At 37.1% G+C, this 24,615-nt stretch overlaps 1 protein-coding gene across 5 annotated transcripts in view; it reads right to left on the bottom strand.

Moving 5' to 3' along the window:
- zgc:153383 overlaps positions 1–24,359 on the bottom strand; it is a 65,560-nt gene extending 41,201 nt beyond the window's left edge. For 3 of the 5 annotated variants that reach the window (XM_005168092.5, XM_005168094.6, XM_073933231.1), the window contains exons 1-4: positions 24,245–24,359; positions 23,009–23,188; positions 22,815–22,881; positions 5,102–5,199 (exon numbers count right to left, since the gene is read on the bottom strand). In XM_005168092.5, coding sequence (XP_005168149.1) covers positions 5,102–5,199; positions 22,815–22,881; positions 23,009–23,188; positions 24,245–24,313 — 414 coding nt within the window. In that variant the 5' untranslated portion in view covers positions 24,314–24,359. 5 annotated transcript variants of the gene reach the window in all.
- Positions 24,360–24,615: the final 256 nt, after the last annotated feature.

Here is a 24,615-nt window from a genome sequence, read left to right as displayed (position 1 = left end):
CAAGAAAATCATGCCAAAATCATGTGATCTGACCGGGGACATAATCTTTAATCTAATGACTTTTACTAAAAATGTCGACTAAGGTTTTGTGAAATAACAACAGTGGAGCATTAATTAAATGCATATTTCCTGTGGAGCGATCGAGTTGAGGTAGTCTGATATTTTTATTTGACAGAAGAAAAAAAAAAAAACATCACTGGACACCGCTGACCCTCGGCAGCCTTTCCTGGACCAGCTCCATCTTCTGGTCCAAATGTCTTGAAAAGAAAGAGTTTGCAGGACTTTGCTTACAACCCAGGAAAAAAAAAGAGTGATAATGGCTTTGATTTCACTTCTAGGGCTCTATTTTGACGATCCATGCACAAAGCGCAGAGCCAGGGGTGCAAATGCTTTCAGGGCATGTCAGAATCCATTTGTGCTAATAGAAGGACGAAAAAATCCGCTTTGCAACGTGGAGCATGGTCTAAAAGGGTTGAGTTTATTTTCTTAATGAGTTATTGAAAATAAACCAATCAGAGTCTCATCTCCCATTCCCTTTAAGAGCCTGTTGCGTCACGCCATGGCACATTTGCTATTTACATGACGTAAAGTAAGTGTAAGTGGAAAAACTGAGCATTTCACTAGCAAGAAAACAGTTAAACAGAGCATCTACCCTGCGAGAATGTGAGATAAGGGATCTCATAATCTAGTTTCATTTTAAATTTTGTTTGTTTTTAATTAAGTTTGTTAAGCACAACGATTTGTTTCAAAACTATTTCTAAATTCAGTTCTAATTTCCAGCAAACGAAAAAATGAACAATAATAACGAAGTCTGTTCAAAAACCTGAGTTTTATCCTAATACACATGCTGTGTCTCATATGGTCTAAAACCTGACAGATGGGCAAATCTAAGCTTGTTTTAACAAAACATATAAATACGCATTTAATAAATCATACTGCTAATAATAACATTATACAAAAGCAAATTGAATGAACTGAAAAAGCCTCCCAAGATGAAGAAAGTATAAAGGTAGTGGTTTTTAAATTCACGTAGGCTAGAAAAATAATATGTTTTGTAATATTTTAATCCTTTATATTTATATCCTATGTATATCCTTATTATATCCTACATATATCCTTAATATTTTATATCTTTTTCATATGTAACGATATTTGCGTATTGCTCTACATCTTGTGTGTATTAAGCAGTCTGTAACTTGTCCAGGCCACTCTTCGCCAGACAATAGACCGGCTTTGTTCTGGTCTAAAGAACAGACTATTATAGTTACTCAAAAAAGCAACGCGCCAAAACACACCTTTTTTAGATCAGAACGCCTATGGGTGCACATATGAGCGCAAATGCATTTGCTATTTAAACAGCGGGGCGCAACACCTCAAAATAACTTTTGCGCCAAGTTGAAACTAGCAAATAACTATTGCGTCGCGCCTTGCGCCACATAGTGCCGGATGTATGATAGGACCCCCAATCTTCAGTTTAGCAGTTAAGTTCTTTACCATTTTATAGCACTTGTTATTTAAGCACTAGTTATTGTTTAGAAGAAAACACTTTATTTGACAGTACTTTTAAATTAATGGTGCAAAGCATAATCTCATATCTCAGTCTCAGTTTACAAGTTTTAAGGCAAGGCAAGCCTTATTTATATATTTTAAGGCAAGTTTATTTATATAGCACATTTCATACACAGTGGCAATTCAAAGTGCTTTACATAAACAAGAATGAAAGAAAGTAAAATAAAAATAAAAACAAATAATAAAAATGAGTAAAAAAAAACATAAAAACAGGTAGAAAGTGATATAAAAGAATGAAGAAAAAGTGAAAAACATAATAGTGCAATCTGTCAGACGCAGCAGTGCTCATTCAGTAAAGGCACAGCTAAACAGATGTGTTTTCAGTCTTGATTTGAATGTGCCTCATGTTGGAGCACATCTGATCATTTCTGGAAGCAGATTCCAGCAGCGGGGGGCATAGTGGCTGAAAGCTGATTCACCCTGCTTTAATTGAATTCTTGGAACTTCTAGTTTATATGATCCTAAAGATCTGAGTGATCTGTTGGGTTTGTGTTCAGTGAGCATATCTGTAATGTATTTAGGTCCTAGGCCATTTAATGATTTATATACTAGTAATAATATTTTAAAGTCTATTCTGAATGTAACTGGCAGCCAGTGTAAAGACCTGAGGACAGGTGTGATGTGCTTTAATTTCCTGGTTCTAGTCAGAATGCTGGCGGCAACGTTGTGGATGAGCTGTAACTGTCTGACTGTCTTTTTGGGAAGGCCAGTGAGGAGGCAGTTACAGTAATCCACCCTGCTGCTGATGGAAGCATGAACAAGTTTCTCTTGTCTTCACTGGAAACAAAGCATCTGATTCTTGTAATGTTTTTGAATGATAGTATGCTGATTTAATTACTGCTTTGACATGACTACTGAAACTCAGATCTGACTCCAGAGTCACACCAAGATTCTTGACCTTATTTTTTGTTGTTTGACCCTTAAAGCCAAGGTACACATTCACCTTGAGAACCTCATCTCTGTTCCCAAACGCAATGACTTCAGTTCTCTCTTTGTTTAACTGAAGAAAGTTTTGGCACATCCAACTGTTCATTTCATCAATGCACTGGCAGAGGGTATCAATGGGGCTGTAGTCGTTAGGCAGTAAGGCTAGGTAGATCTGAGTGTCAACAGCATAGCTGTGGTAGGAGTGGTTCTGTTGGTTCTTTCTCATTATTTGGCTCAGAGGGAGAATGTAAAGGTTGAACAGGAGAGGTGCCAGAAGCGACCCTTGTGGGACTCCACATGTCACTGGTGTCCACCTCGACCTGTGGTCACCTATACTAACATGGTAACCTCTTCCTTCAAGGTAAGATCTAAACCATTTAAAGGCCGTGCCAGACAGCGCAACCCAGTTTTCCAGCCTATCCAGAAGTATGCTGTGATCGACAGTGTCAAATGCGGCACTGAGATCGAGCAATACCAGCATTGTTAGCTTGCCTGAATCTGTATTTAGGCGTATATCATTGATTATCTTTATAAGAGCGCTCTCTGTACTGTGATGTGCTCTGAAAAAAGATTGAAAATTGTCTTAACACCCCCTGAAGCTTAAGAACTTGTTAACCGGGTTAAAAACAACTTTTTTAATGATTTTGCCAATAAAAGGGAGATTTGATATTGGCCTGTAGTTGCTCAATAGGGTGTTATCCAGGTTGCTCTTCTTCAAGAGGGGTTTAACAACTGCAGTTTTAAGCAAGTTTGGAAAAATCCCTGAAAGCAGTGAAGCATTTACCACTTTTAGAAGATCCATTTCTAAACAGGTAAACACAGTTTTAAAGAATGATGTGGGGAGCGTGTCTGCAGGTTGATGTTTTCATAATTTGCACAGTCTCTTCTAAGATTTTACCATTAATTGCCATGAAATCAGACATAATATCTGATTTCTTAAGTTGTGGTTGAGCTAGTTTGACTTCGACACAAATTGGCTGATTGGATGAGCTGATTGCCTTTCTGATATTATTGATCTTGTCAGTAAAGAAATGAGCAAACTTATTACATTTGCTTTCAGAGAGTAGTTCACTTGGAAGAAAGTAGAACTATATTTTAGCCTTTATTTCATCTACAACATAACATGATGCACAAATTTGCTAGAGATAGCATTCATTCCTAGCTAACATGACTTTCTCTACCACTTCAGTTAAAACGATTATCATTTGACAAGCATCTACTAATTTTTTTTGACAAATTAAGTACTCTGAAATACACATGTGCAAAACACTGTTACTGTCAGTAGCTATTTTTCCACCCAAAAATGCTAATGAACGTTATGCGCAAAACTGGATCATCGCATAAATGACATACGAATAAAGCAGCATTTTCATCCAACGAGTCAAAGCAAACAAAATAGTCACTTCCTGATTAACTAGCGCCAAATATCAACAGTAAAAACTGCATTTGCTGCTGTAGGAGAAGCTTCGTCAATCTTTTCATCATCTAATAATTTACTCAGAAGGAAATACTGCCATGCATTAAATTCCTAAATATAAGATCACTTTTTGTAAAAGGTGCAGTAGGTGATTGTCTTTTTGTTGTGGTGGTTGAAAGTCTCTTCACAGTCTAATAGTAATGATTAAAGTAATTAATCTAAATGTATTTATATGTTTTTATATATTTTTTGCAAATGCAGATTTATACAATTGCGCAGCCTTTTGTACGCAGCTTTCACAAGCATGTGATCTGTAAAAACCTGCTGAAACAAAATTTTTAAAAACCTAAATCTATGTTGGAGTTACCTTTGCACGCTGAAGAAAGGATGACACCATGTCTGAAGGATTTCTCTTAGACAGGTAATGTTCTGTTTTAAAACTGTTTTAGCTTCACGCAAAGCTGATGTAACGTTAGATGTTGTTGTTACAAATGGGTTATATCTTCACAGAAGTGTTGTTCAGCCATTAAAATCTTCTGATGAAAGATTGATAAGACTACTTTCAGTTTCATAAGGGACCTTTTACAGCATCGATAATGTAGATTTTTATTAGTTTAACAACAAAACACTAGTAAATACTGCTATTCCGCCTAGTCTCTCCCTATATTGTTTACCATGCAACTCTAAATATTTGCTCTGAAATAGCATGTCAGTTTGGCTAGCATGCCGCTTGACAAGCACTAGTCGCTTTTACACCTGAGAGAGGGTTCTTTTGCTGTGCTCGTGTTTAAGGAGGTGTGGCTCTAGACAGCAAGGGAGGGACTGTGATTCAGAGATTTATGCTAAGCTGTTAGCATTGTGGACGATCACCTACTGCACCTTGAAATAAGTTTCAAAATGTTGATTTTGATTGAAAAAAATAATAATTTAACCATCAAAATGAGACTGGAAAATTAAAAACTGTTAGAATTTTGGGCACAATTTTTACTGATTTTAATACAGTTAATTGCAAATCGCACTATGGAGAAAACAACAAAACAACAGTAAATACAGATTACTTTATATATTACAAACAAGAACATAAAACATCTTTTTTAGAGCCTGTCCAGCTGGCATTAAATTTTGAACAAAATCCCATCTTTGTTAAGCCATTATTTTTGTTAACTCAGACTTGTGTATGAGTCGCACCTCTCTCTTTGACCTGCTGTATTCATCAATGGCATACTGGTATTTAGCTGAGGTGATGCCAAAAAGCGATGCCATCCGCTCACCGAGGTAGTCACAAGCTGAAAGATAGTAAAGGCAGAATTTAACAGTTATTTGAACCTAACATTTGCTATTATAAACTGTAATAATTAAACCCATCTACATGATTTTATAACTATATAGTATAGTTTTAAAGTGTTTTAAAAAAAGTTTAATACTTCTTTCAGGGGTCAAAAGATTTCAAATGATTTCTGTAAATTTTAAGGGGAGCATTACAATACAAACCAAGAATACAAAAATGAATCATATATTTTTTAAGCTTGAAGATGTTTCTCTTGTTTTGCAAATCTGAATAAAACATCAAAGCCAACATCGTGTCATATTCATTTAACATCATTTGCAATGGCTCGAGGATGAGTTCATTGCAAATTGTTCAGACACTAACATTAACACAGAAAATTATTTTGTAATCCCCAGGCATGATTACTCATGCACATCTTGTCCTTATGCCTGTGCACAGAATACGAATATGATTTGTAACAGTTTGGTTAACCAAAAAAAGAAGTCAGGAGTACATTTACATGATGGCAATGTATGGACAACCATCATCAAAATTATCCAAGATTGCAGTGATCTGCAAAATTGCCCAAACCGAAGTATTATGCATGTCACTTTGCAGAGAAACTGCAAAACATGTACAGTCCTGTAATCAACCATTGTTGTTTTATAAAATACTTGTGCATGCTGCAAATACATTAAACATTTAATTACAGAGCCTCCACAAAAGTATTCATAGCGCTTAACTTTTTCCACATTTCATTATGTTAAAGCCTTATTCCAAAATGGATTAAAATTCATTTATTTCCTCAAAATTCTACACAAAATATCCCAGTGTGTAAAAAGATTTTTTTTTAAATTGTTGCAATTTTAGTAAAAACGAAAAACCTGAAAAATCACATGTACATAAGTATTATTCACAGCCCTTGTCGTAAAGCTCTAAATGGAGCACAGGTACATTCTGTTTTCACAGATCATTCTTAAGATGTTTCAGCAGCTTAATTGGAGTTCACCTGTGATAAATTCAATTGATTGGACATGATTTGAAAAAGCATACACCTGCCTATATAAGGTCCCAGGGTTGACAGTGCATGTCAAAGCACAAACCAAGCATGAAGACAAAGGAAGCGTCTATAGACCTGAAAGTTACAATATTGAAAGTTATTATGTCATACAATAAAATTGAATGACACCCCTACATGGGTCATGTGCTCAAATCATTTTTTTTTTTTTAGGATCCGATTCATTGAAATGAGCTAATAAATCCCTGATCGATCTTATAATGTAGGTTGATCCACTACATAATCTAAATTTGTAATTTAAGTAAAAAATATATTGGGCAGGACTATTTCTTCTTTTTAAAATAAATCTTTGCTGTTGGAAATTCAGGTGCGAGAAGATGTTTCAGAAGATGTAACTGTTGTTAATAGGTTCTGTATATTGCTGTGCGCACGTTAAAATAATTCAGTATTTTAAAATGCAATACTTAATGTGTCAGACACAAAATAAAATTGTGTGCGTGTGTGTGTATGTATATATATATATATATATATATATATATATATATATATATATATATATATATATATATATATATATATATATTAGGGGTGTAACGATTTATTGCGATGCAAAAATGTCTTGATTTGCATCGTGGCATTATGACGATTTGATTACGATATGACGCCGAAGAAATAGTAAACCTGCCTAAACTGCTGAAAAGAGCCACGACTGTCCTGTGTAATGAAAAGACGGCCCCCCTGTCACTCATCATGCCCAACATGAAGACAGCCATCCATAAAAACCTCTCAGACAGATACACATGAGTTCAGGATTATCTTATAGAACTGCTGATTACCTGGAAATGTGGATTTTTTTTGCACACACAAAAAACGCAAGTGAACAAGCAAAGCCTTAAGCTCTTACTGTTAAATTCAATTGAATAGAAAGCTTTTTTTTTTGCACCTTTACTTAAATTGTTCCTTAATTTTGTCTCTGTCATTTCAATAATATTTTTAAAGAAGTTTTTAAATTGTTTTATTTTCCAGAGACAGGCCGGTTTAATACATTTTCTAAAAGAAGGTTCAGTTTAACAAGTTGAAACAAAAGAAATACATAAAAAATAGTTTACTTGGTAAAATTTGCATTTCAGTTAAATTTTCAATTTTTATTCCAAATATCGTGATACATATCGAATCGTGAACATTATATCGTGATACACATCGTATCGTGAGCTGAGTGTATCGTTACACCCCTAATATATATATAATATATATAAGGGTTGCGCCGACAGATGATAGTATCGTGTATCGACGATAGGCAAAGATATTGCCAAGTGCTGGAACTTATAACGATTTTAAAGAAGATATTTAGCTCGTTTCGCATCAATAGATCTATTACATGTTTTAAGTGCATTATTGAAAAAAAATTAATAGTATTATTATTTTTAAACATTGTCATTAATAATAAATTAACTACAAATAATATGACAGCTTCAGCTGTTCACATCAACATCACCTGACCGACATTTTCGGACAAAAATGAATGACTTCGATTGCGCTTTTGCGCTCTCTCTCTCAGCAGCAGCGGAAGTGCAAGCTGTAGGTGAAGGCACAGCCACCTCTCAGAGCAAATTAGTTTGCAACTTTGCTGCCTAAAATAATAGGTTAATAGCAAAACTGAATTTAATTAACAAACAAGTTAAATAAAACGATTTGTAAAAATAAAACAACTAAAGAAGAAAATTAAAGAATTCTAAAACCAGCTCAGATATTCAGGAATAAAACGTGTTGAGGTCGTTGATCATTTGAGACTTTATAACAGCACTCCTGCAAGATTCTTTCTTGCTTTCACAAAAAAAAAGCTATTTATCTTTTATATCCGTTATTAATAGCCTATTTAAGTTTTAAGGGGGGCTATAGACTATATTTTTTGTGCATGCATTGACTGCTCCTTCAAATACATGGGATATACATGTCTTATTTGTGTTTAATTCAATAGAATGATAAACACGAACATGCGCCTCTTTCAGAAAATAACCTATTTATTTAATTAAAAAATATGTTAGGCCTATATTTATTTTTCTGGGCTATTAAATATTTTATTTAAACTAGCCTATATTAAGTTAAATTACAATATGTATTTTACCATTCGTTTTGGCATTAAAGAATTATTAAACAGATTATTAATAACTTATCAAAGAACATTTTACTGAGCTCATTGAAAAGTTTTAGGTCAAACAGGCCATTTAATATTAGAGCAATTGCCGACTTGCTGCAGCCATGTCTAAAATGAAAATTTCATCCGAAAACAATAAACATATAGCCTATGCCAAGCGCAATAATTGTGTTAGATCTTAGCAAATACAAACGTGACACTGTTGATTACTTTTGTGATGATTAGAGCTGAAGCCGCACCGCGCTCAACTGAACAAAAACATGGAAAACTTCACCGCTATTTCACGTGCAAGGCAGCAAATCCTCCATCCGCTTCCTGTCTGAAAGAATCTTAAGCATCCTTGTTTCTTTCTTGCCGAGATAAATATCATTTCATTTGCTTTCATTCATGTATATTAGATCCATTTTGCAGCAGTCCCGCGGGCAGCGGAGACTGGCATGAACCCGAAGTCACCTTTAAATCCTCTCCCACGCCGCAATGTTGCATCGAGTCTTTGAAATCATTTCAGTGTCAGTGCCTATTTAGCTGCAAGAGCGTGGTGATTTGCATTGGTTTGAATTATTATCCAAGATCAAACGCCATTCAAATGCAGTAGGTTATTAAATAAGTAAAAAAATCTGCCGAAAGGTTATTAAATATCTTTAGATATGGTTAAATACAATAATGAAATATTCTATACATAAACGTAACACTGCTGCACCCCCATGCGATAGTATCATGTATCAGCGAACTCACAGGGGGACGATATGGCGATCTGAAAATTTTGTATATCGCCCAACACTAAAATATATATAGATATACAGTTAAAGTCAGAATTGTTAGCCCCCTGTATTATTAGCCCCACAGTTTATCTTTCCCCCAATTTCTGTTTAACAGAGGGAAGGTTTTTTTAAACACATTTCTAAACATAATAGTTTTAGAAAACCATTTTTTAATAACTGATTTTTTTTTATCTTTGGCATGATGACAGTAAATAATATTTTACTAGATGTTTTTCAAGACACTTCTATACAGCTTAAAGTGACATTTAAAGGCTTAACTAGGTTAATTAGGTTAACTAGGCAGGTTAGGGTAATTAGGCAAGTTGTTATATAACGATGGTTTGATCTGTAGACTATCAAAAAATAATTTGCTTAAAGGGGCTAATAATTTTGTCCCTAAAATGGTCTTTAAAAAATAAAAACTGCTTTTATTCTAGCCGAAAAACAAATAAGACTTTCTCCAGAAGAAAATATATTATCAGACATACTGTAAAATTTTCTTGCTCTGTCAAACATAAATTGGGAAATCTTTAAAAAAAAAAAAAAAAATTTAAAAGGGGACTAATAATTCTGATTTCAATTGAATAATATATATATATATATATATATATATATATATATATATATATATATATATATATATATATATATATATATATGCATATAGTACATCAGAAATCTGGAATGGGCTACAAAAACATTAGCAAGATGCTGGGTATTAAAGTAACAACTATTGGTGCAATTGTGAGAAAATTTAAGAAGTATACCCTGACCATCAATAGACCTCGGTCTGGTGCTCCACAAAAGATTTCACCTGTGGGGTGGCAATGATCTTGAGAAATGTGAGAAATCGGCCTGCAACCACACAGCAGGAGTTAGTGAATGACCTCAAGGCAGCTGGGACCACAGTCACCAGGAAAACAATTGGCAACACTTTGCGCCGCAATGGATTAAAATCCTGCAGTGCCCGAAAGGTACCCCAGTTTAAGAAGGCACATGTGAGGGCCCACCTAAAGTATGCCAATGATCACCTCAAAAGATGTACAAAGTGATTGGGAGAAGGTTCTGTGGTCAGACGAGACCAAAATTTAACTATTTGGCCTAAACTCTACTTGTCATGTGTGGAGGAAGAAAAATGCTGCCCATGACCCCAGGAACACTGTACCCACCGTCAAGCATGGAGGTGGAAGCATTATGTTTTGGGGGTGTTTCTCTGCCAAAGGCACAGGGCTACTTCACCGCATCAGTAGGAAGATGGATGGAGCCATGTACTGTGCAGTCCTGAAGGACAACCTCCTCCCCTCTGCCAGGAAGTTGAAAATGGGTCGTTGTTGTGTCCTCCAACATGACAATGACCCGAAGCATACAGCAAAGGGAACAAAGGAGTGGCTCAAGAAGAACCACATTAAGGTCATGGAGTGGCCCAGCCAGTCTCCGGACCTCAATCCAATCAAAAATCTATTTAGGGAGCTGAAGGTCCGAGTTGCCAAGCGAGAGCCCACCAACCTTAATGATTTAGAGAGGATCTGCAAAGAAGAGTGGGCCAAAATTCCCCCTGATATGTGTGCTAACCTTGTGGTTAATTATAACAAACGTCTGTCTGCTGTGCTTGCAAACAAAGGCTGTGCCACCAAGTATTAGGTGCTTTTGGCTAGAGGGATCAAATACTTATTTCCCTAAATGAAATACAAATTAATTAAAATATTTTCTTTACAGTTATTTTCAGGATTTTCTTTTTAATATTCTGTCTACAGAATATTAATTCTATTCTATTAATTCATGAATTCTATTCTGGAATACATCTACCATTAAAAGTATAGAATGATCATGTCTTTATTAGTGGGCAAACCAACAAAATCATCAAGGGATCAAATACTTTTTACTCTCACTGTATATTGATCTGGCGCTGCAACTTATTGGGTCCCCCTTCACCGTAGGCGAGGTGGACGAAACTCCTAAATGTTTGGAGTTTTTTTTGGGGGGGGAGTGTACAGCAAGACCAGATGACAACAGGGCTTGCTGTACACCTCACTGAAACATTAATGCTGGCATCACCATCACTCCTGTCTCCTGAGCATCAATTATATGACAAGATGGCCATCTCCAGTCCTCCAGCTCACAATGTGGTAAACGTCATTCTGCCACCAGCTCACAAGATGGCTTCTTGTTCCGAGTCTGTTCCTGTCTTAGTTCCGGTTTCAGTTCCTAAAATGCCATCACCAGAGCCCCCAGAATGGCCACCTGAGTTGCCAGAGCTGCTACCACTACCAGAGCTATTACTGCCAGAGCTGCCACCGCCACCTCCAGAGCTGCCAGATCCTCCAGAGCTGCCAGATCCTCAGTCACTGCCAGATCCTCCAGAACTGAAAGAGCCGCTGCCACTGCCAGAGCCGCTGCCACTGACAGAACTGCTGCCACTGCCGTCAGTACTGCCTGAGCTGCCAGAGCCGCTGCCACTGTCAGAGCTGCCAGAACCACCGCCGCCGCCTGAGCTTCCTGAATGGCCGCCGCCTGAGCTTCCTGAATGGCCGCCGCCACCGCCTGAGCTTCCTGAATGGCCGCCGCCTGAGCTTCCTGAATGGCCGCCACTGCCTGAGCTTCCTGAATGGCCGCCACCGCCTGAGCTTCCTGAATGGCCGCCACCACCTGAGCTGCCTGAATGGCCGCCGCCTGAGCTTCCTGAATGGCCGCCACCACCTGAGCTTTCTGAATGGTCGCAGCCTCATGATCCAGGCCCTCCGCAGTTCCACTCTCCGGGCCCTCCGCAGCTCTACGATCTAAGCCCTCCACAGTTCCACTCTCCAGACCTTCCGCAGCTCTACGCTCCGGACCCTCCGCAGCTCCACGCTCCAGGCCTCCCGCAGCTCCACTCTCCAGGACTGCCTCAGCTCCATGCCCCAGGTACGCCCCAGCTGCATGGTCCTGGCCCCCCACAGTTCCACGCTCCGAGACCCTCCGCAGCTCCACGCTCCGGGCCCTCTGCAGCTCCACTCTCTAGGCCCGCCTCCGCTACATGCCCCATGTACGCCCCAGCTGCATGGTCCTGGACCTCCCTCCCTCCCTCCCCCTGTTCCGCCTCCGCTCCACCTCAAGCCTGAACAGTATTAGGAGTGTCTGGAAGCCACTCCTTAGAGGGAGGGCTCTGTCACATTCACCAGTGATCTTTAACCACCAGAGGTCACTGGAAAATAGGGCTGGGTATCGTTCCAAAATTTTCGATACCGATACCCTGAATTCGATACCAGTTCCGAACGATACTTTTTTCGATACTTTTATTTTAAGAAATATATTTTAACAAGATTAAATAACTCAATCTCTGAGAAACTTTGGTTTTATTTTTTCAGGATGTTTGGGACACTTTTCACAGCAGGCTTATCTGTAAGACCAATAAACAAAGGAACAAAAGCACAAAATGAACAGAGTGTAGTTAACACAATATATTAGTACAAACAGTTTTAATAAAGTTCAAGCAGTTTAAAATCAATCAATTTTAAGTATTTGTGAGGCTTACTGCTGCTTGAAGGTTTAGTTCACCCAAAAATTTAAATTCTGTCATTAATTATCTACAAATGAAGATATTTTGGATTTAATCCAAGAGCTTTCTGATCCTCCCATAGATAAATCAATGAATAAAGTTATTTTTGTTTACTTTGCACACAGGAGTATTCTCGCAGCTTCATATAATTATGATTGAACCACTTATATCACATATATTATTATGACTTATTTTGACTGTTTTTTTTTTTTTTGGTTCCTTTCTGGGCATTGAAAAATGCACATCCAGTAAATCTAATCTTTCTCCACCGTAGAAAAAGGCAGCAAACCTTTAACAATAAAATGTGTAAAGGCCCTGTGGCATTCACCTTTCAGCAGAAGCAGAGACTATAACATTAATGTGAAGAAAACATAAAAGCTAAACTGTAATGCAGCCAAGGATAAGGACATTTAAATAAGATAAGTTTAATGTGATGTAAACTTCATCATTTACTGTTAACCTTAAAGCATTTTAGTATCAACTCAGCTAGGTATTTAAAGGGTTATGACACCCCCCACTTTCGGTTAAAGTCTACTTCAGAATTTTTTCAAAAGATGCATGATTAATGGGCGTGGAGCTCCGCGTGCATCGGGCAGGAGTGGGCGTGGCCAGCAGGGGAGAAGGGGAGCGAATAACTGCTGTTGTCAGTTAGCTCACAAAATGAGACACAAAGAGGAGACGCATGAGTTTATAGTTTACAAAGTTAAAATGCAAAGAAATGAACAGTGATTTAATGCCCTGCTACATTTGTTATTTGTAATTTCATATACAGACAACCACAATCAGTGGCGTAGCGGACGGGCCCGCAGGGCACGCACCGCGGGGGGGCCCAGCGTGATTAGGGGGCCCCACGTCGTCGCGATTTTTAATAATTGAAAATCCAGAAACCGCAATAATCAAACTCTTGGGAACAACTGTGGCCGGAACCAAAGTTTACAGGTCTGTGTTCTCTGAATTCCGCTCAAGCGGTGGACTACTTCATTCTGATTGCTTGCCGCCGAACCGCGTCATAGCCAATGAAGACGCGCCGCTGTTTCTCGCCGCCGGTTCTCGTTAAAAAATGAAAGACTTCTGGCTACTTTGACGCTCTCGCCACTTTCGGTTTGTGATCGCTCCTCAGTTTGTGAAGGATTCCCCGCGTTGTCACGCCACCCCGCCACCTTTCCCCGCTCCTCAATTTGTGACATAGATATATATACACTAGATATCGCATAGGGACCCTGAGCATGCATCAATAGCACCGCCACATTGGTACAGTGCTCCCAGGACAAATGTCATTCAACCGCACTAGTTAGGACAGTGTTATTACGTGAAGATGCTCGACTTAAGCGCTGTCTACGAGTGTAGTAACGAGAAAACAAAGAAAACAAAGCACAAAGGCAGAACATTTCATAGGATTAAGTTTTTTACGTTTTTGTATGTTTTGAAAGTTGTGCTAAACAGGTCACGTTATTGATAATAGCTATAGTCACTTACTGCATTCACCATAAGGCAAAGTAGCACCAACTCGCACTAAACACTCAGTTTATGCTAGGTTTGTTGAATAAATCAGCAAACAATGCAAAAGAAATATGACAAAGAGATACTGCACTGCCAGAAACTTGTATTATTGTCGGCTAGCGAACGAGTCGTTCATAACGGAGATTCATTCACAAACGAATCGCTCCCTCCGTCAGTAGAGACAGTATGAGAAGTGAAAGCAGGAGAGGAGCTGTATTTCAGCACATGATTAGATCAAATTTAACAGGGAGAGTAAATGGTACATTTCCATACACACAAACACAAGCTTTTTGTCAGGAATGCCCGTGCGATAAGTGATTCATCAATGTAGAAAAGTGGTCAAATAAACATTTTCATAATAAAAAAATGCATATATGTGCATAATATGTGTATATCTATGTGTATATGTGTATAAAAAGCTCAACATTATCCAGTTTTCCCCACAATTAAAGCTGACAGGTGCTAACATTGTCTTAATTGATGCTCAACACACACAAATCTGTTAATATAAAAAAAAAAAAAGTTCTCCGGGGTGTCCTGAACCTTTAAAGCCATCGAAACAGTACATAACGTTACACAGCCTACGTTAGGTCCAAAAAAAGGATTAATAAATTTACCCCGCACAAACCCCGTTTACACTGTCAGGTCTTGATGCCCGATTCGATTTGTTGAAACATGTAAACGGACAAGCAAAAAAATCTGATATAGGCAACAAATCGGAATTGCAAATGCAAAACGCGCCTAACCCTGAAACTGAAAGCGAGACGTGACTTTTAAGGGGCTGTTTCATATGGATTTATTAATCATTCTTACTGTTTAGTGAACACAAACTGTCATAATTTATTAAAGACGCAAACCCCTCACTGCACGACAGCTGCGCACCTTCAGCAACCTCATAATTCCTGCAGCACGAGGACTTTATCATTGTTTATGAGCGCCAAAAGTGGTGGATCTGTTCGGCGAGTTTTGCCATCTGTGCCACACTAGCCACTGCGAAATATGCAAAGTGTTGTTTAAGCAGAGAATGGTTCAGTCCTGATTTACCCCCACGCAGTTTATATAATGGTATGGCCTGATGTGTGTGCGCACTGATGTTAGAGAGAATAAAGTTGCTTTGTGTAGCCCGCAGTGCGTGTATTATTATCGACAAAAAGCAAAAGTTACAACACGAAGTACGCCTAACTTTAAGGTGATTTTTGAAGCGGAGGAGGTGGAAAAGGGCCGTCAGCTTGCGCTTATGTCTGTATACCTTTCGGAGCCCCAGCCATCGCGCTTTAATACTCATCAGTCATGGAGGACAAGGCTTGTGGTGGGCACGTTGTTATGATGACTGCGCCGGCGTGATCTTCTTGCAGTCAAACGATGCAAAAATGCTTTAAAGTGTAGTGTACGCATTACAGCCTCACATTTGACAAGCTCTGAGTGAGTGGGCGTAACCGCCGTAAACTTTTGATTTTTAAGACAGTCTCACTGCAGCCAATTACCAGCATTTAACCCGGGCACGTTGACAAGATTATACCCTTGGGATTCGAAATTTTGGTACCGGACGAAAATGATTTTTTCAATGCTCGATAGTAGAGACGATTCGGTCGGTGCTTAAAAAGTATCGAACTTGATACCCAGCCCTACTGGAAAACATTCTCACTCACAGAACTACAAATCTGTTTGTAAATGGACTTCATACATGCTCTTCGCCCACACACCCCTGCTTCCTCATTTAGACTGATTACACTCGCACCACCTGAGGATTTTTAAAGACTGATAACACACTATTTAAGCAGCACACACAATCATTCAGATTGCCGAGTCTTGTTAACTGTACTAGTAACACTACAACGCGTTCTCCTTGTCTTGTTATCCTGTTTATTGTCCTTAGCCTTGTTAGCCTTGTTTTGTCTTACTCTGCCGCCTGCCTTACGACCTCCTGGCTGTTATATGACAACGATTCTGGACTGTCTCAATATACCCGTTTACACCTATATTGACCATTGCTTGCCTGACTACGATTAAACCTGCATTTGGATCCTACCTTCTGTTGTCAGTGTCACTCCCCATGGTTACAATAATCAATGAGAAGATCAGAATATATTCAATTTGGATTTCGTACCTGTATGTGTTTTTCCATTCAGGCTTAAATGCCATGAACTAATTTGTAAGTTAATTCTTTCGTTTCATAGATTTTAGTAGGACTAAGGATATGCATTGATAAGACATGGTCGTGAAAGCGAATTTGTAATTCCAATTATGTTCAATGCTTCTTGGTTTAAAATAGGTTAACAGTCAGTTAAAATAGAGTTTAATACACAGCTGCCTATTTCCTAGAGATGGGTTGCGGCTGGAAGGGCATCAGCTGCGTAAAAACTTGCTGGATAAGTTGGGGGTTCATTCCGCTGTGGCGACCCCAGATTAATAAAGGGACTAAGCCAACAAGAAAATAAATAAATGAAACAGAGCTGTCTAAATAATTTTCTATAAAATCCACATTTGATTACTAGGACTATTAAACTATTAATAAAAACTGTACTGAAAGAAAAAAGTACAAGAAAGAATGCCAATTTAAAGCAGAAACTTATCTTTTTAATGTGCTTTAATTTTAGAAAGTTATTTAGGATTTGTTACAAAAAAAAAATTAGCTAGCTAAAGTAAGCTGAAGAGTTAGCTTACTAAAGAAATTTTATGTCTGAGCGGGATCTGAGTGGTATTGGCGGAAAGTTAATGCAGTGCTTGCTTTGGGCAGTTAGCGATAAACTGGAGCACACGACCCAGGCCCAGCTTGGCCTGGCCCACCCAATCAGAAACTTGGCCAGCCCTGGCCCTACATCAGATAACAACAATTTTATTTGCAATGCGTTTCATAACTGAGAAAGCAGCATAAGATGTGATTGTGAGCTTCAAAAAACATGTTTTAGCAAGCCAGACTTATTTACAATCTTGATTAAAGTATTCTGTTTTAATAATTTTAAACCATTCAGGCTACAAAAGATGAAAAAGAAACTAATTCAGCATAGAGCGTAGGTTTCTGTGCGCATCACACGTCTGAGTGCACATCACCAAGCACACTTCATTATAGCATTTTTCTCATGGAAAAAGCAAACATTAAGTTCACTATCTGTTAATGACGCACAAAAACGGACAAATCACAGGCAGTTTCAGTAGTGAAATTCGTGCAAGGTGCAACATACAGAACTCAAACTCAAGTGCAAAGCATTTTTTTGCAGTCTGTGTCAAAAACATCAATATTTCGACACATATCCACACATAATTTTGCTTTCGCTTTGCTCTCTTTAAACGCGCGCTCTTCTCTTGACGCGCACTGCTGCGTGTCCCTCATTTGTATAAACAATATAGAGAGGTTAGTAACTGAACTCATTTCAATATAACTGACTCGATTAATTAAACACGAAAGCCGTGTAACGTGCTGTTGATTGACGTGTTGTCCTTTTTTCCCTTTAAATCTCTCAAATGATCATGGGATCTCCTCTGTTGTTGGACTTTAACTGATAAGGGAAAAACATCAAAATCATACACAAGATATCTTAAACTGTTACTGTTCACTGTTGTGCTTAACAATAGTGCAATACAATATTAAAAATTCAGAAATCAATAATGAATAGAATAAATATTGATAATTCAAGATGTTTCAGGGAGCAGGTCAACGTGCACACACACATAGCTTTATGATAAAGCACGTGAAACGCCATGTGTGTGTCGATTAAAACATGTTATGCTAAATAAACTCAGAAAAAAATATTTTGATAGGCTATACATGATAAGTGTATTTATTTTTTTAGAATTCAGTTTTGCCGAACATAAATGATTAAATGTTTTATTTCTGAAATAAAAAGTTTTTATATTGTTTGTCAACTCTGTCATGGATGATAGTAATGTTTAGAAATAATAATAAATCATAGCAAGAAAAATCCTAATGGATAGTTACTAAAATGGAACTGAATTGACAGTAACAATTTACAGTTTTACAACTTTTTAGCCAAACATTCTACTTGCTATAACTGCAAAGATCACTTGATACTAATGAAATCAGGATTAAAATATTTTTAAATTGTCCAATATGTGATTAATGATATATTCAGTTTTCCTTTTTTAATTGTGGTAATAGTATTGACAGTTTACAGTTTATACATATACAATTAAAATATTGGTGAATTTTCTTTTAAGAAAAGCAAAATAAAATATTTTTGATTGCACAATGATACATGATGAAAAAAAAAATACACTGACTAATTCGGACATCAAGAAGTCATGATTTTTGGTAATATGATCTTTGAAAATGTTGAACACATTTTACAAATAATCAAAAATGTAACAAATGTAATGTAACAAATTTTCAAAAGCTGAAAAAAGGTGCCTTTGGTCACTAAATGTAGCTGCAACTATAGAATCACCCATATAGTTGATAAAGAGCAACATGTTTTTTAGGAGTTTTCTTGCAAAACTTGGCAAACATCGCTTAAGCAAGCAAAGACTGAGATAAATATAATCTGCAGTACAAATAATAGTTTTAAAATAAAAGTTAGTTTGCTCTTTTTAAAATGACAGAGAACATTTAAAAAAAAAAAAAAAAAATATATATATATATATATATATATATATATATATATATATATATATATATATATATATATATATATATATATATATATATATATATTGTCAGGGTTGGTGATGGGAAATGGGGAAAAAGGAGCGAGGACTCAAGTGCAGGAATAATGGGAATTTATTAAATAATAAAAATAAAATAAAATGCAAAATAAACTACCCCGAGGGGGAAAACATTAACAAAACAAATACATACAAACAGGACTGGGCAGGCTGGCAACGATGATAACTGGAAACATGACAAAACAAGGGTTTAAACAACAACATGTGATGACGAACTGGCACAGGACAGCAAAAGTGAGGGGTATATAAACTGTAGAAAATTAACACACAAACAGGTGAACACAATTAACTAATAATGGGTTAACAAGGAGGGTGGGACAAGACAATAGACGGGAGAGCGCATGACACAGAGACAACACAAGCCATGCGCTCACTTAACAGGACAAGAACATGCAGCCAATGAGAGAACTCATTAACTGCATGTTCATGACAACAAACACAACACTGAAGCACACGACAAAAGCACGTGACCACAATGTAAACACCAAGCCACGTGCTTTGACAAGAGACGCAAGACACGAGCACACGATAGATAAACACCTTACCGTGCGCTCACACATAAGCAACGCGCATGCTTCATCTCAGCGCCAACCAAAACTGAAACCAACTAGACGGAGGCACCGAGAATAAAGCAGCGCGCTGCTGACAGAACAAACACAAACACTAGTACAAGAGCGCGCGCGTCTGAGGGACGCAGAGCGTGCGCGGCCACATCAAGTGGCAGCGCGCACACTCTGCGTACACCCACGACGGCGCGCGCGCACACAGAGACAGAAACAGGACCAGACATGGAGTAGTGTCAGAGCTCTGCCACCAAAACAAGAATTTACAAGACCAAAGTGGCAGAACCCTGACATATATATAACTTTAAAATTACCTTTAAAATAATTGTTGTCATATATATATATATATATATATATATATATATATATTTTTTTTTTTTTTTTTTTTTTGGCCCACCTGAAATGTCAGTTAGCACACCCTAAAATTCCAAGCTGGAGCCGGGCCTGACACTACCATGAGTGAAACGCTTGGCGGAGCATCACACCACACAGCTCCGCTCAAATGCTCTAGTTTGGGGAAAACCAGGTACCGCTCATCACCAGGCTTACACCATCCCTACAGTGAAGCATGGTGGTGGCAGCATCATGCTGTGGGGATGTTTTTCAGCAGCAGTAACTTGATGACTAGTCAGAATGGAGGGAAAGATAAATGTAGCCATGTACAGCACAAAACCTGCACTTGACCTCAGACTGGGGTGACGGTTCATCTTCCAGCTGGACAATGGCCCCAAAGGACACAGTCAAAATATTAACGGAGTGGCTTCACAACACCTCAATGAATGCCCAGCCAGAGTCCAGACCAAATTATATTGAACATCTTCAGAGAGATCTGAAAATGACTGCACACCGTCGCTTCCCATCCAACCTGATAAAGCTTGAGAGGCACTGCTAAGAGGAATGGGCAAAAATTCCCAAAGACAGGTGTGACAAGCTTGTGGTATCATATTCAAAAATACTTGAGGCTGTAATTGCTGCCAAAGTTGCATCAACAAAGTATTGAGCAAATGCAGTGAATATGCATGTACATGTGATTATTCAGGTTTTTTTTTTTCTGATAATTGCAACAATTTCAAAATGTTTTTTTTAACATTGTCAATATGGGGTATTGTGTGTAGAATTTTAATTAATTAATTTCATTTTGGAATAAGGCTGTAACAAAATTTGTGGAAAAAGTGAAGTGCTATGAATACTTTCCGGATGCACGTTATCTCACCATGCGTTTATGATGCTACATTTAGTATTTTACACAGTGATGCAATATTGTTTTCAATAACTAGAACTTTTAAACCCATGTTTAAGTTTGTTTTCAAGCCCAAAGCCCTACAGTTGTGTAAATGAATGGCTAAAACACACACAAAGTTGCACACGCACACATACATGCAGGCATGCACACACGCACAGACACAGATTTTATTGTTATAAGGTACATTCTACCAGAAATGTACATTTTCTTTAATACAAATGTGACAGGGCCTAACCTTCATGCTTGTCCTTCTAACAAAAAACACCTTCAACTTCTCCTCCGTCAAACGATGTCAGAGCCTTAAAGTCTCCAAGAAATCAAAACTAAGTAAATGATTTCATTAGCTCATATTGCTGGTTTTGTAGCGATCAATTCATCTGTGCATATAAGTAATAATAAAAAAAATAGTTTGCCCTTCTAATCTTTAATTGAAATCTGAAAATGAACTTTCTGTTTTCAGTTTTACTCTCAGATTACGTGATTTTGAGGTAATGCCTTTGGCTAACATATTTAACCACTCTGGTTCAACTGTCAGTTTTGACAACAAACAGAAATGTTGAGCAGGAGGAGTCTGATCTTTTAGAATAATATGTCAATTTTACTACACACATTTGTACTGGGGTAGAAAAAAAACTAGCCACTCGTTTGTTCATTTAAAATTCCATTGTTCATTGGGACTTTAAAGGTGTATTGCATACATTTTACATAAAATTTTATGCAAATGTGACAGGACTGGCCAAAACAAGGGAACAATTGTAAAATAGTATTTATTTGTAGAATTTATTTATAATTTTGTGTTTTTAATCAATTGATGTGAATGATAAAAACATAAGCTTGCTATTCATAGTGTTTTTTATTCTAAATAACAGTGGAGCACAAAACTACTAAAGCTTTAGGTTCAGTTGGGCTGAGGACAAGGACAAAGATAAAGTATGTCAATTTGTTAAGATAAAAAAAATAAAATCTAAAAACCAAATGAATGCCATATTCTGTTACAGAAATACTCGCATAAATACTGTAATAATAATTCCTTACATTTATATAGCGCTTTTCTAGAAACAAGCACTTTCTGGACACAAGCTCTTTACAAATTGGGAGGAATCTCCTCATCCACCACCAGTGTGCAGCATCCACCTACATGACGCGAAGGCAGCCATACTGCACCAGACCAAACACCAGTGATGAAGCCAGTTATGATATGGGGATGATTAGGAGCCCCTGATGGACAGAGGCCAGTGGGCAAATTTGGCCAGGATGCTGGGGTTAAAACCTTACTTTTTTTTTTGAGTTACATCCTGGGATTTTTAACAACCACAGAGAGTCATGACCTCAGTTTAACATCTAATCTGAAAGACAGTGCTAACTGAGCAGTATAGAGTCCCCTTCACAATACTGGGGCATTAGGACCCACAAAGACCGCAGGTTGAGCGTCCCCCGCTGGCCTAATTAACACCACTTCTGGCAGCAACATAGTTTTCCCATGTGGTCTCCCGCCCAGGTACTTAGCTTCAGTGTGAGACCATCTAAGAGTTGCAGAGAGCTAGCTGCCGGCTATCAACAATCAGTTCATTTTAGAATTATTTTGGGGTGAAATACTTTTTATTCACTGAATTTATGTTTTTTTTTCCAAGGACAGATTACTACACGTTACTAGAATGTCCCATAAGGTTGCTATTGCACCTATACATTTCAGTCAAATTAAATTCAACAATTGTAGTACGTACCACAGCAGACACAGCAGGTAACTGAAAACAATTAAATGAAAATTTAAAAATATTTCACAAAAGTTAAAGTAAAATGCGCAAATAAAATGTACAACATCATTTTTTTTTCTTTAAGCAGTTTTTATAAGAACTAAACTTGATTTGTTTCTTATTAAAAGAAACAAAAGTCCATCAGTCAAGAGATGTAGGTGAATTTTATTATTTAATAACAATAAAAACAGTCTGCAGGTAGAATATAGCCCACTGTCACGCACAGGTTCGATTTGTTAGACATGCATTTTCATTATTAGCTCCTAGAACAGCACAAGTTCTCATATTCCATGATTTTTTCCTGAAAGTTTTGTGGAGAAACAAATCCAACCTACTGGAAAATAAACTAAAATTGAATTTTGAGTAATTACACAGCCCTTGGTCAATCCACATGAGTTTTCAGTTTCATCAGAAAACTGACTCACCAGATATAGTAGATGTAGCTGCTCTCCACATGTGGAACCAAACATAAGGGCCCAACGTCAGGTTTGACTTCAAAACAAACGTGAAAAAATGGAAGTTACATTTATGTACTATACGACTTTAACCTTTACACTTTTTATTTCTCACTTTGGACATCTTTAAGCTTCATTGAGAAGATTTGTTGAAGCACACGTACTGCGTCTCTGGAGGACAGAAGGTCTTTCTTTGCGTTCTGCTTGTTGTCCTCCTCCTCATCTGTACTGTATTCTTCCATGGTTTCACCACTGGAGAAATGAATAATGCGACGTGGGATCTTCTCTTTTCTGTCCAGATCACCAAGCTCCACACATTCATATTCCTTCTCTTTTCCAGAGATCTGTCCACAGACACAAATATATGCCATCTAAATTAAGCATATGTTAATTACAACGTAAAGCACTTTTAAATGAGGGAAGAAATCTGTATTGTAAAAAGAAATGAATAGTAGTCTTACAAAGACCACAGTACAGTTACTATACCTAAACCATTAAAGCATTCAAATCCATTTTGACTAGAGATAAATAAATTCACTTTGCAAGTGTGTCCTTTTTTTACAAGTTTAAAAATGGCTTTACCAAGTAATGGCAAAGAATAAAATATAATAGGACCACTTGAAAATTCTGTTTGTCTTAAATTATGATGTATATAATTGGGTAAAATGTTATCACTTGTTGTATTCTATATAGGTTTGTATTAGTTGTATTCTATTAATTACCAAACATTAATTTCTCAACTCTACAGACAGGCTTAGTCAAAAAATGTAAATATAATTCTGACTTTCTTTTGTTATTTCACACACAAACACACACACATGCTCTAAATGACAAGCCTTGCAATGTATGTGCTATTTGAATATTATGTATGTGCTATTTGTAATAATAATCCGTTTCTCCTTTTTGCGATTAATTTTGAAATTAAAACATTGTAATATTCCCTCACAAGTTGTTCGAGGTTGACATTATAAAAATGTAAAGTTACATAAAACCTACTTACATTGTTTTGTTAGTCTAACGTTTTAAAACAAGTTAACATATTTTTTGTATAATTGTAGTAAAAAGACGTTGTGTGGTGAAAAACACAGTAAATAAACAGTTCGGTAGGTTAGAAACTATTTAATGTTAACTTTAATGTTAACGTTAACTTAGGTAGATTGCAGATCTTATAATTAAAACATGAACAAACTTTTATTTGAATTTATCAGGATTTAGATTGAATAATTAGTTGATATATATATATATATATATATATATATATATATATATATATATATATATATATATATATATATATATATATATGTATATATATATATATATATATATATATACATACATGTATATATAAAACGTTACGCATGATTTAAATTAGTCAGATGTACAGCTGTTTAATTTACCTTGTCAGGCTCCATGTCCTGTAGGACAGTTATACTGACGCTGGAGAGAAAAAATGAGATTTTTGCCATCGCTATTGTGTATCAACTCCTCAGTGCAATAACATCAGCCGCCTTCACCGGGTGGAGCTTTTATCTATCACTGTACGTCTCTAGGGTAAAAGCACGTCATAAACATTACACTTGCGCCACCTGCCGTTCGGGAGCGGGAATCTAAGTCAACTTCCAGATTTTCTTAATTATAGTAATAATAATAATATTGATAATAATACATTCATTTATTTTCTTTTTAGCTTAGTCCCTTTTTTAATCCAGAGTCATCACAGCAGAATGAACCGTCAACTTCTCCAGCACGTTTTACATAGCAGATGCTC

This window comes from Danio rerio, chromosome 20 (genome assembly GCF_049306965.1).
Source record: "Danio rerio strain Tuebingen ecotype United States chromosome 20, GRCz12tu, whole genome shotgun sequence".
NCBI classification, from domain to species: domain Eukaryota; kingdom Metazoa; phylum Chordata; class Actinopteri; order Cypriniformes; family Danionidae; genus Danio; species Danio rerio.
This window is presented reverse-complemented; position numbering and strand designations above follow the sequence as displayed.